Source organism: Bombina bombina, chromosome 5 (genome assembly GCF_027579735.1).
Source record: "Bombina bombina isolate aBomBom1 chromosome 5, aBomBom1.pri, whole genome shotgun sequence".
NCBI classification, from domain to species: Eukaryota; Metazoa; Chordata; class Amphibia; order Anura; family Bombinatoridae; genus Bombina; species Bombina bombina.
In genome coordinates, this window is record NC_069503.1 from 957,151,950 (window position 1) to 957,166,732 (window position 14,783).

At 35.9% G+C, this 14,783-nt stretch overlaps 1 protein-coding gene across 1 annotated transcript in view; it reads left to right on the forward strand.

The window, feature by feature from the left end:
* The first annotated feature begins 1,558 nt into the window (after nt 1-1,558).
* The window catches only part of MRPL53 (mitochondrial ribosomal protein L53), a 44,093-nt gene continuing 30,868 nt past the window's right edge, over nt 1,559-14,783 (forward strand). Inside the window, exon 1 of the mRNA XM_053713165.1 lies at nt 1,559-1,681. Coding sequence (XP_053569140.1) covers nt 1,587-1,681 — 95 coding nt within the window. The 5' untranslated portion in view covers nt 1,559-1,586. The remainder of the gene's footprint in view (nt 1,682-14,783) is intronic.

Consider the following 14,783-nt stretch of genomic DNA (forward strand, 5'->3'; position numbering starts at 1 on the left):
ATATATGTTTATAAGCATATACCTATATATTTATGTGTTTATATACACATATTAACACATACATATATATGTTTATAAGCATATACATATATATCTACTGGGAACACACAGTTCCCATAGACCACAATGTAAAGGCACCCCACATCTACACACTTTAATGCCTTAAAACTGCTTTGTGCTGTTATATTTAATTAAAAAAATGCACATATATATTATTATTGAAAAGGAACAATACTCTTTATTTTAGGGGCAATTGTCGGACATTTTTTTAATTAACCAGAGGTCTGAGGTTAATTTTCCGAGCGCATATTGCTACCGCAAGCATTAACCAGCCGCTTGTAATTGCTAACTATTTAACATGCGACCGTAAATAGGCAAATTTGCATATTTACGGGCGCACATTAAATTAGCGCTCCACTTGTCCGGCCTATAATAGGCTATTATTCTTGCCTGTTTCTTTGTGTGTGTGCTTATTTAACTATTTTTTTCTTTTTATATATTTGACATTTTTTAGTAGTTTTACAAGATCAAATCACCACTCTTCTAATGGAGTAGAATGGCTTAGAAAAAAAGAAGAGAAAAATCACTCAATGTGTTTGCGCAAAAAATTCTGAAGGCATCTATTTGTACTAATCATTATTGTCTTCAGATTATGAACTCATATCGCTCTGTCTCCTGAAGTGATGATATAAAGTTATTGATGTGCCTTTAGTTTAAATTATTCTGCACTACATAACCTGTTGGTGTTTTGTAAATACAAAATGATAACCAGTGACTATCTCAGGTTAAACAGTTACTATTGCTCATCTTTTTATAGGGAGGAAAGTATATGCATATGAGGAAGTGTATTACTCTGCAAATGAAAAAGCCAAAATTTAACTCCACAAAACCCATAGAAATGTATATCACCATTTATTTTTTACCCAATAATCTTTTAGAGAGAGTAAAAAAAGAAATGAAGTAATGAAGATTTCAGTCAGTCACATTATCTTTGGTATCTGAAAAATATAATAAATTTGGGTGCAAATATGCTAAACAAACCCAAACCCTATGGCACCATTTAAAAAAAAAACCTCTTATTAATCTATCATGTCAATAAAACTCTTGAAATAAAAGCATTTAATTTGTTGTCATATTGCGCCTTCTACTGGATAACTTGTTTATTACACATTGATATCACAATAACTTTCTGCAAGAGCATTAGTAGGAAATGCCTATCAGCCAACGAACATTAGCATAAATAAAAAAAAACAACAGATTCTGCTGTATTATATTCAGTTTATATTTAAACAGATTTTAGTTCACTTTGTTTCAAGCAAAATAAATAAATAAAAAAAAATACTGCTCATAAACATAAATGATAGAAATGTTGAGTACAATAATTATCTATGTCACGCCAAGCCCCTTAATTGTGTCATAATTTGCTTCTTTTGCAATTGCATTAGATTCTAACATGTTTTCAGCGCAACCTCCCTTTGGAACTACAGCTCCCATTAAGCTCTGCTAGAAAAGTTACGAGATGTACAAAGGGTGTATTGTGGGGTTTGTAGTTCTCGTGTCTGATTGGCGGTTCACTAAGCCCGATCATGGCTGCCTCCAGTAGTACAGGTCTGGTTCTGAAGTCAGTGAAGAAGGTTGTAGTTCGGTTTTGCCCTTTCGAGGTTAATGTCCGTTCTGCAAGGTAAGTTTGTCAAGTGTTCTGTAGAACATAAAAAGGCTTTAAGTTACTACTGTAACACAATAAACGTACCATTTCAGTATTGTGTCCGTGCTATAAAGGTCACTAAGAGCGTCTACAAATTAGCTGTAATAAAACGTGCCTATTGTTTAGAATGTATTATAATAGTGATAACTAACACTTATTAGCGTGCCACTATTTAACAGTATTTCTGCTTAAAAAATAAGTAAAGCATGCACACGCCCTCACTCAGTTTCATATAATAGGTTTAATTTAAATCAATTCTTATTAATAGTTATTCACTTCAAGCTCTAAAACGGCAGTGTAAGACACACAATTATAAAGGCATTGGGAAAACACAATAGCTAATATATGACAACATAACACGTAAATGTTTATATGTTAATTGTAATAGTTTTTCTCTTGTTAAATGACAATCGGAACTTGGTTAAAAGGGTCATACAAGATGAAATTAAAATTTTATGATTCAGATAGAGCATGTGGATTTAAGACACTTCTAGATTTATTTTTATTAGCAAATGTACTTTGTGCTTTTTTATCCTTTGTTCAAGAACATATGCATATATGCTCAGCAGCAATGTACTACTGAGAGCTAGCTTGTGATTGGTGACTACACACATTTGTCTCTCTTCATTGGCTTACTCACAGTACATTGATGATCTGCAGGTGACTTACAGTATATTATGTGTTTAAAGTGAAGGTCAATTTTGATGAATTAGTGCCCAATTTTTAATAAACCTATTTAAAACAAGGGCACTTTAATTCATCAAAATTGACTTTTCACTTCTTTTCTTCAAAAACTTAACTTTTAATCCTGGCAGCCGCTCCAGCACTTCCTCCGGCCGTCGCAAACTGTCTTTGCGGGTCCAAAATGACGAATCCGTCTTCCTCTAATCATGACGTTGCATCAGGCCAAGATTCCCCCGGGGGAAGCCGTGATTGGAGGAAGCCAGGTTCATCATTTCTGACGTCTGCTGAGGCTTCCGACGGCCGGGGGAATCGCAGGAGCGGCTGCCAGGATTAAAAGGTACGTTTTTGAAGAAAAGAAGTGAAATGTCAATTTTGATGAATTAAAACTGGGCACTGATTCATCAAAATGGACGTTCACTTTAAGGTTTAAAACATAACTATATGCAATCAATAGTGCAGTAATAACATGTTTAAATATATTACAGCATTTTTTCTTTTGCACTTTTATGTCCTATAAAAGGCATATAACCCCCCCCAAGTTATTTAATTATTCAGATAGAGCACAACATTTTAGACAACTTTCCCGTTTACTTCTATTATCAAATCTGCATCAGTCTCTTGGTATTATCTCTTGAAAGTGTAGTAATGCTCTACTGGGAGTAGAGCTGCAACAACTAATCGTCATAATCAATAATAATCGATTATGAAAATAGTTGTCAACGAATCTCATAATTGATTAGTTGGTTTGCAATTAGTTGGTCTGTGCACAACACCAGCTGCTTCACTCCACTGAGCTCCTGCACATGGTATTGTGTTTTATGGTTATGTCCTTAGCCTATAGGACGTCTACAGATGTATACTGTTCACTTTTTCAGGACAGTATACATTTACAACTACCCCTGGCCTATGTGCAACCCAGATATAATAGTAATCATTTGGATTGTTTATATTAAATTAGGTGATTTGGAACTGTGCTTTTCATGATATAGTGCCAAGCTTGTTGTTTACACCTAGCCCCTAGATTGATGGTAGTTATTTAAATTGATGTGCACTATTATCTGTTTGCACAATTATTAGCAGATTGCTTTCTATTGCTGATTATATGTACTGTATAAATAATCAATTGTGATATGTACCAGATTCAACCTTTATAAGTATATATTTGTTATTTTTAGAGCAAATTAGATATTTTCCCCTATCATTATAGCTGGTTATTTACTATTGCATATAGATATTCAAGATATTTTTTATGTTAGAATGAAGTCAAGGGTTACTTTGAGAGGCCCCTTGCCAAGGTGAAAAACTCTTTGCATTGGTGAAGAGCTAACAAAGATAAACATCTCAGGTGAAATTGGCAAAACCCTACTTATGCATCTCAAGCACCTCAACACCATCTTGAGTGCCTTTTCTCTGCTGCAGGAAATATAGCTGCAAACAGAGAACCAGCCTTAGCCAGAAGCATGTGGACATGTTGAGATTTTTGCATTTCAATGCAAAGTTTCTGAAAGAGTGAATAACCGAATAGTCTAACTCTTTTTAGTTCTACCTCTTTTCAAACAGTTTTTGGTTTTGTTTAATTATAAAACTGTTCTCTGCTGCTTAAAAATTGGACAAACAGTTGTGTTAATAAAAAAAAGTTTTAGTCTGAAGTTTATATTTGTAACACTCAGTATGCGGATTTTATTTAAAATATAGGAAACAATTATTGATTTTTTTTTTTTTTTATCCGATTAGTTGATTAATCGAAAAAATAATCGGCCAATTAATCAGTTATGAAAATAATTGTTAGTTGCAGCCCTAACTGGGAGCTAGCTGAACACATTTGGTGAGCCAATCACAACAGGCATATAAGTGCAGCCACCAATCGGCAGCTGGTTCCCAGTAGTGCATTTCTGCTCCTGAGCCTATTTAAGTATGCATTTCAACAAAAGATACCAAGAGTACAAAGTAAATTAGATAATATACATACATCATATGTATGCTCTAGCTGAATCATGAAAGACACAATTAGGTTTTATGTCCCTTTAAGGGTTTTAACATAACTTTACAACTCTCATTACATTTTTCAATACACAGAATTTTCATTGCTTTTATTTCCTGATGGTTTTCCTTTGCCCTCTATTTATATATTCAATATTTTGGCTCTATAGCTTTATATACAGTACATGTATTTTGCAGCTGCGTGGACTGACACATGTAAGGCTTGTTGTACTTAAAATGAAAAGTTTCCATAGCCTTAAAGGGACACTGAACCCAATTTTTTTCTTTTGTGTCATGCAATTTTAAGCAACTTTCTAATTTACTCCTATTATCAAATTTTCTTCATTCTCGTGGTATCTTTATTTGAAAAGCAAGAATGTAAGTTTAGATGCCGGCCCATTTTTGGTGAACAACATGTATTGTTCTTGCTGATTGGTGGATACATTCACCCACCAATAAACAAGTGCTGTCCACTTATCTGAACCAAAAATTGTCTGGCTCCTTAGCTTAGATCAGGAATCTGTGGGATGTAATCACAAACAAGAGGGCGTCTGATGAAACAGCTAGCGTAGCTGAGAAACGCGTTGCAATCTGCTACCAATATTGCTTTTAATACATTGGGTAATCTACATAACCTCTGTTTTTAACTATTGGTTTTAATAAAAATAAATTGTATCATTTGGAAGCCATTGGAACGTTACTGAGACTTGATACACCTTGGCCTCTACATCCTATTTAAGGATCAGTTTGCTGGAACACTGTTGATAAACCCAGCTTGCATCATTTAGCACTTTTGGTGCTGCTCCCTCTGTGAGTACAGCTACAATACAAGATCCTGTGTTGTCAACTATCACCTCAGTATTACACTAGGGCTGCGTTCGGCAAGCGCTCCAAGTGAGCTGTGACTCGCTTGGAGCGTTTTATGAACACTTGCCAGTGATACTCTGGGCGTTCTGATGGCGTAAGTCCTAGCACTTCCAGCGTGCTGGTAAAGCTGGGACTTTTGTAGAGCAAGCTCAGACGCTTGACAACATGGCAGCCTCCACGAGCAACACGTGTGTGTATGTATATATGTATGTATGTGTGTGTGTATGTGTATGTATATATATATATATATATATATATATATATATATATATATATATATATATATATATATATATATATATATATATATATATATATATATATATATATATATATATACAGGTGGCCCTCGTTTTTACAACCAAACCTGAGCTATCGAGCAGATTTCAAAGGAACAAGATCTTCCTGTCTATAAATCAGTCCAGATTGGAATGCGTAGAAAGAACTGTTTGCAGAAAAATGCAAGTGAAGTCTGTGTTGTGTGATTATTTTATTAGGTTTAGAATGCTGTTTAGCAAATGTTTTTGTTCATTTTACTTAGTTTAATTATATATTGTGTGGTGTGTGATTACTTTATTAGGTTTATAATGATGTTTAGCATTTAAAGTCTTCATTTCAAAGCTTTAAAAATAATGTATTAGGTGTTACTTATGTCAATTTTGAGAGGGGCTGGAACCTATCTCCCTCACTTCCCATTGACTTACATTATAAATTGGGTTTCAATTTACAACGGTTTCAATTTACAACCATTCCTTCTGGAACCTAACCCCGGCGTAAACTGAGGGCTACCTGTGTGTGTGTGTGTGTGTATATATATATATTCTCATACAGTTTATTTATATACACACGTGTTGCTCGTGGAGGCTGCCATGTTTACAATAGATATGCTTATATATTTGACACGCAGTACCCCGTCAATTACGAGTGGGGAATAGTGAGTGCACTGGACACAGATTTGTTGTGGGGTATTTCCATGTGACCAAGGCCTCTGTGGGGTATATTGCAGTTTATCTGACCGCTCTGCTGTTATTTGGGATTGAATTCATTATCAGTTTCTCACTTTATTGGAATGTGCACTAGTTCAGCCCCCTATAATATACACTATATATGTTATTGTTGATATGCTTGCACACATGTATAAATATGCTAAGATATTATTTTTTTTGAAATGTCACTGTATATTTTTGATGGGTCTAATTGGATATGACCTTATGGGGCTGTCTTATTCTGAACTGGGGGAGGGGTTAACACCTTTTTTAAACACTGTTTGCTCACTATTTGTTTGGTCTGATGAAGGGGTGATTGATCCCCGAAACGTCACATTTTTTGCTAAATAAAGCACCTTTTTGAAAATCCAGAGAGTGCAAGCTTCATCTGTACTACATTAATTCGTGCCTGCACCCTGGTAGATGCTTTTTAAGTGAGCGTGCGCTTTCCTTACTCTATTGAATATTTTTATTGCTGCACCCACATTGTGGATTGGGAGTTAACTATCCAGCCATAAGAATTCCCAGTGCACCTGCACTTCACCTTTTGGACACATTAGCACCGTGGGAGCACACACTTTGCTGTGGCAGCAGAGCTGACTGACTCTTTGCTAATATGGAGGGTGATTATGATGATACTGCCACCTTGGCCTTTACTGATGAGGATGCAAATAGGATCCTATTTGAACCTGATGATCTTACTGAAGTTGAATCAGCAAAAAATCTATACCTTGCCTTACTGAAATTGAGAAAGAAGGAAGTAGGCCTCAAACTACATGGCCTATACCTCTCTGACTATCACCGCAAACGATTCATACCACGTGGCTTCAGAATTAAAAATACCCCTACGATAGGGAGAAACAACCCAGATTTCTATTACCGCTGGTGTGCCATTCTGAACAAATGTTCGATGGACCTTATACTTTTGGTCACAGATGAAGTAAGAGCCTTGTTGACTAAGATCAAGGATGAAATTACACACTTTGAGGACACCAAAAAGGCGACATTGGAAGCTGATTAAACTGAAAAATGGTTTGAGAAACTAAACACTCAGGTGAATGAATATAAGCAAGAACTGATCAAGTTTAAGAATAAAAAACTTGAAATTGTTAACAATGAGTACAAAGAGAAGCGTGTCTATAGATGGCTCACAGGACCTGAAGAAAGGCGAAGACCGTTTTTCAATAGACCTAGACGCCAATGCCAACATGCTAGGTGTAATCTTCAAACTGTTGATACCAGCTCTGGATCTGACTCAGATCAGATGACACTACAGGGACAGGGCTCTGCTCCTTCAACTCAACAGCAGGTTTTTCACGGGATCCAGACTCGTGCCAGACAACGCAGAGGCGCCGAAGACCACACCCCAGGAGGGGTGGGTGGCATGACCCACAGACCACCTCTTCCACCGAGATGACAGAAGACGCTGACATTATTGTAAACTTAAGTGATAGACCCCTCTCTACTATCGAAAAAACCCTGTTGAATCGAGGACTATCCTTTGTTCCTTCACAAGCATCCGACGATTTTAAAACCTATGTGGATATTCAAAAACATCTACGCCTTAAAGACCACTTTAAAGGATCTCCTTATGAAGGAAAAACACCTTTTAGACCCCGAAGTAAATTTGATCCGGTCAACAATAATGCAAGTCTGAAGACTTATACCAGGCTACTATCTACTGATCTATTTTCATCTGCAAAACCCAGATTTCGACACAACTTAAGCCAGGAAGAGAGAAAGGCCATTTCTGTTCTAGCTAATGATCCTATGGTTGTCATTTGCCCCGCAGATAAGGGCGGTGCGGTCGTCATTATGAACTATGACTACAAGAAAGAAATTCTTGAACAATTGGTTTACAGAACATTAGACAGGAATCCGACTCCACTGTTCCAAAAAAGCATTAAGGCATTATTAAAGAATGCATTATAATTGGATGTGATTGATGAACAAACCTACCAATTCTTGACGACTGAGAACCCTGCAAGCCCTATTCTATACACATTGCCAAAAATTCATAAGTCACTTAAGGCGCCACCAGGACGTCCAATCGTGTCGGACAGAAATTCTCTGCTATCACCTATGCTATGTAGATTTTTATCTACAACCCTGTGTCACCAGAATGGCCTCCTTCCTAAGGGACTCCTCAACTTATTGAGGAAATATTTAATGGGTCATACCATCTGGATCATGATTGTCTCCTTGTTACAGCAGACGTGAATAGTCTGTACACGATTATTCCCCACGATAGGGGTATTATGGCAGTGCAGAGGGTACTTTTGAAGACACCATACGTGGGTCCCCCTGTTGACATCCTTCTTGAGTTGGTAAAATGTTGTCTTGAGTTGAATTTCTTCAAATTTGAAACCAACTATTATTTACAAACATCTGGCACAGCTATAGGGTCGAATATGGCTCCATCCTACGCCAATATCTTCATGGAAAATTATGAGGTCAATATTATGAAAGTTGATGAGGTACCACAAGTATCCATGTATCGTCGGTACATAGACGACCTGTTCTTCATTTGGAATGGCACTGTTGAAGATCTGGAAAATTGGTTTCAAGCACTGAACAACCTAGAGCATCCGGTTAAATTCAAATTGAAACATCATACCACATCAATTGAATTCCTAGATCTATTGATCTATAAGGAAATGGATCATCTAGCTACTACTCTATATACTAAGCCGACTGATCGGAACTCCATTCTGTGTGCTTCAAGTGCTCATCCTAGGAGCCTGGTGAATTCAATCCCAAGAGCCCAAATGATAAGAACTGTGCGGAACAACACTGACCCTCTAAAGAAATCGGCTCAGTTAGAAGCGATGGGCTTTCGTTTTGCTCAAAGGGGCTATTCATACCCAAGGATGAGGAAGCTGTGCCAAGAAATGGAACAGCTAACGCAAAAGGAGGTTCTAGAAGCACAGAAACTGAAACTTGCAAATAGAGAAATGATGGATGATACCAAGAGAATCCTTTTTACTACTGAATATTCACCTGACAAAAGGGACTTTGCAGCGAACTTGAAAAAACATTGGGCGGTTGTCAATACTGATCCATCTCTCCCTTTTAACGAATTTGGCCCACCCATGATTGCCTTCAAGAAGAATAGATCATTAAGAGACCAACTCATGCTGACTGATCCTGAACACTGTTACCGAAAGAATTGGATTAAGAGCAAAAGGAAAGGTTGTTATAGATGTTCAGGATGCACTATTTGCAGCTCAATGATATAGGGGTCTCGCTTCCGACATCCTCATACTAACCAATGTTTTAACATCAAGTTCTACTTAACATGTACCACCACATATGTGGTGTGTCTGCTTAACTGTACCTGTGGCCGTTTTTATGTTGGAAAAACGAGCAATACAATACGGACAAGGATGGCAAATCCTAGGCATTTAATCCGTGAAGCCATTAGAAGTCAAGAATCTGACCAACCAGTGCCTAAACATTTTATCCAGATGAAACATGGTGTCAGTGATCTCAGATTTATTCTGATCGATCATGTGCCACCACTCAAACGTGGAGGTGACACACAACCTACTACAAGTGGAATCTAATTGGATCTTTAAATTAAGAACTCTACATCCCCATGGCTTGAACCGCCAATTGGATTGGCAATGTTTTTTATAGTTATGGTTATTGTATCGTTCCCTTTACATTTCTAGGATGTGCTAGTTTTATGAGTACCTATTGGGCTGTAGCACATTTCCAAATGTACCAATAACATCTTGTGTTGTTTTTCTCACTGTGTTGTGATGACCCACTGGATGATCAAGACCACCAATAGTGTTGTGGGTGAACATTTATTTGTCCCTAATAAACACTGACATGGAATTTTGAGGTGGTGAACACACTGGCTTAACTTATTTACTATCTATTTATAGTCTGATGATCCATCATGTGTTACTCCCCTTTAAATCTATTGGGGATTTTGCACATAATGAATCTATTTTATATAGCCCCATATTAATGTTATGGAATTATTGTGGTGTTCTAATTTCCACTATATTATCTTTTTTAGAAGCTGCCCTATAGATAGGCATGATGATCCTAATTATCTGCTCTCTACACTTATGAACCATTATTTCCTTGTGCTATGGTAATTGCCTCTTGACGTCCCTGAGAAGCCGCATTTCCTCAGTTGACATCCTATGGGACCCTCTTTTTGTCATCCTCATTATTTTTTCTTATTTTTTCCACTTTTGATTCATATGCTCTTTTTGTTTGTTTTACATATGTGTTTTTTTATTCATTGTTTTGGAAGTGTTTCTATGTTATAGTTAGTGACATACAACACTGTACACATTTTTGTGTCTTATACCTATTGGGTAATTTACCCTATTTTTCTTGTGTTGTTATATACTCACTATACATACATATCATTTTTTTTTTCCATTGAGAACATTATTTGTTTCACACTTGCATATATATTCTCTGAACTTCCAATGTGTTGTCTGTTTTAGTTACATTATACACTGTCAGTATTTATGATAAGAATCTAAGTAGTGCTCTCCAAATAATATATCAGCTTATGGCAGGGTTATAGCACAATGCAAATAATAATTATCCTTAAAAATAGAAACCGTTAACTAACATGCATCTACTAGAAACTATACAATTAATATAAATACCTGAATTCTTTTATTTAGTTAATATCCATGAACATTTTGAAATATATTTGCAATACCAGAATATGACACAATATTATATGCGTTTGAAAACTATTTAAATATGCTATGCAAAGTTCATACACGTTTACCTTTAAGACCAGCCTTATTTACAAATAGCCTTTCATTCAGTTTACACAATGAGACTAAAATCTTTATCTCTTAACATCCAAGCAATACAATCCTAACAGTGCTTATAAACAATAGGATAATATATATATTCTGCTATTTAACTGCAATTTATCCTAATACAATATTGATTTAAAACATCAGAACTTGCACAGATAACCAATTTAAAATTTAGGATTAGTTTAACAACACATAGGCTATGAAATGGTAGCTTAAAATCCAACTTGCTCTCTTTAATCTTTCAACTGTACTTTAAACTGCAGTGACTTATAATTTAACTATAGTCTTACTAATAACCTTATATACTTTACCAAATAAACCAATCGATATCCAGTTTCCAATGTTTCTCAACAGATTCAATTTCACCTCAGAATTTCAAAATTGGGTATATTCGCATATGGAGTCTAAGAGTAGCTGTGTGCTTTAATAATAACCACAGTAGTTATTCCTCCAGGATTAGCCAGCAGCCTCCTCTCAGTCTCTATGCTTGGGGTTAAATCCTCTGATTTCACCCCTCCCCTTTTTTGATCATTATCTATCATTGGTGAGTATTGGAAACGCCCAACGGAAGCCTTGTCTCGGATTGGATATCTGGAATACCTTATTTTTAACAGCCAAAAAGCTTTCTGGCTGTAGTTCTCTCATGGCAACACCGGGTGGCAGCGGACGTACATAGCAATACATTTTCACCTTTAACATTTCTAAGCATTTTTAAACAAGTTAATTATTCTCATAAAATGGTTATTTAATCAGATCACATCTCTCTGCATTAATCATATATAACCCCAATTATAGATGGGTAGTATTAGATTATTTTTTCTGATTATTCTGATACCAAATATGTTATATTATTAATATTGTATTATATTAAGGCAATTTAATACTGCTAATTATTAGCTTAAAATGCATTACAATTTTATCAGTATCCTGGCATTTCTATACAAATAACAGCCTATTTTATATTCAGTACTGCATTGTGTTCTAACATGAATATACCATATTTTATGTTTCTAATAAGTCCTGGATGTATGAACCTTCTTCATGCAGACCTGAAATAAAAGCAAGTGTTATTAATATTTTCCTTCTTTTTTTTTTTTTTTTAGTCCACAAATATCTATTTATATTCTTTAAAAACACAGAGGCTAAGGTATTCATGCTTTCAAAATATGCGCGTGTGTGTATATATATATATATATATATATATATATATATATATATATATATATATATATATATATATATATATATTACATTTTAAAATGTGCCTTTTGTTAAAGGCCTTTTTTTTTTTTTTTTTTTTTTTTAACCCCCCACTGCTCTTTCTTCTAAATCAGTTCCCAGACTCTTCGTCTTTTACTCACCACATGGGGTATTTTTGCACCTGAGAGTAATGCTGAAATTCTCACAAAACATGTCACTTTGGAAATCCTATCACACCTTTCCAGTTTGAAAGACAAATGGTATCCTGATCTATGCATCAAAATGTTGTCTTTTTACACAGCAGGAAGGGGGCTTCAAAGGCTATGTTAACTCTCAATTATGGTAAAACATGTTTGTATTTTCATCTAGGGAGCAAATGTTTTTGTGTCAAACCTCTGGAGACATCCTGTCTGCAGTTTAGTCTTGAAATGTTTATTCAAGCTTTTGGGGGTTTTGTGAATCAAATCCTGACACCAGAATTTAAACCTTATTCCAGTAATATCTGATAAAAATATGGTTTCATACATAAACACATTTCCCTGTCCTATTGACATACATATATATATATATATAAATATGTATTTACCTGTGCCCTGACAACACTGTTGGCTTGAGGTTGTGACTAATATGCATCATGAAGGCTGTGACATGTTGCACTGACTTTCTTTTGGTTTTCTTTTATTTGTTTGCTTTCTTTTTGAACATATCTTGCAGGAAATCTTTGATGTATTATGTTAATATTTACTGATTCTGGATCACTTTGGCACTTAACCGTTTTTGCCCTTACATTGACCCAGCTTGCCAGCACTTCCAGTGATTGGATGGTGTCACATGACGTTTTTCTCCTAGCTGCCATTTTGGCCACGCCCACTGTGTCGAGGTTTGGTGGTCTGGGTGACTGTAATGGCGATTTTAATGTTTGATTTATCATTTGTAAGTGTTTTCATTATTGTCCCTCCTATATGTTTAAGCCTCTGAATGCTAGTATATTGCAGTTTATCTGACCGCTCTGCTGTTATTTGGGATTGAATTCATTATCAGTTTCTCACTTTATTGGAATGTGCACTAGTTCAGCCCCCTATAATATACACTATATATATTGTTATTGTTGATATGCTTGGACACATGTATAAATATGCTAAGATATTATTTTTTTTGAAATGACACTTTATATTTTTGATGGGTCTAATTGGATATGACCTTATGGGGCTGTCTTATTCTGAACTGTGGGAGGGGTTAACACCTTTTTTAAACACTGTTTGCTCACTATTTGTTTGGTCTGATGAAGGGGTGATTGATCCCCGAAACGTCAAATTTTTTGCTAAATAAAGCACCTTTTTGAAAATCCAGAGAGTGCAAGCTTCATCTGTACTGCATTAATTCGTGCCTGCACCCTGGTAGATGCTTTTTAAGTGAGTGCGCTTTCCTTACTCTAATATATATTAATATAAATATAAATATATATATATATATATATATATATATATATATATTTTTTTGTAAACAAGCTACACAAATGCTCAACCCACTGCAGCCCATTGGTTGCCACTCGCGCGGGAGCACAAAAACAAACGTGCGCTGCGGAATGCTTGCCTGTAATGAATCTTCAGAAGTGTTATTTATTACTGTCACCCGTGATGTGTGCAAGGAAGGGGGCTGTGAGTGACGGTGTTGTAAATTTAATAATACTACAAGGGAGCTTATAATAAACGTTTGAATGCGCAAAGTCCATTATTGTGCAGCAGATCCCTTTGCGCATGCGGACGTTTTTTCTAAGCTCCCTTGCTTGTGAAGTCTCCTAGCGCCTTGTCATCGCTGGAGTAGAAGGGCCTCCACTGGCTCCTGAGTGCTTGCCGAACGCGGCCTAGGCGCCCTCTTGTTTGTGATTACATAACACAGATTCCGGGTTTTCTTTCTCTGTTTTGGAGAGGAGCTGCCGACACCTCATACTTGGACCACAGTGGCTGGGATATCCTTGATCATCGTAGAAGAACCTAATTGGACATTATTATTTTTTTTAACCTCCCAGTGGACTCGGATAAGATATTATACGATTTTTGTGATATGCTCTATGGTTAACACCGTTTATTTTATTATTTTATTGTATATACATGCATATATAGTTTTATATCAATATTACATATTCATACTAATAGTTTGGATATTTTGAGCGCCCCCTAGAGTTGGACACGCCAGTGTCATTAGCAGATTTTTTTTTTTCCCTTAGCTTAGAAGCCTTCTTTTTCAAATAAAGATAGCAAGAGGACAAAGAAAAATTGATAATAGGAGTAAATTAGAAAGTTGCTTAAAATTGCATGCTCTCTGAATCATGAAATAAAAAATTGGCTTCAGTGTCCCTTTAATGCTGCAAATTATTTAAACCAATCAATTTTACTACCGCGACTAATGCATTAATCTGCATCATTAGGACTATGGGATTGGGAACATATTCTTTTCACTTAAATGCAGTCATGGCAACAACATACCCTCATGTTACAGCCTTATTTATAAAGGTTTTCACATTTTTACTCTAAAACCTTACCACAAAATACTTTA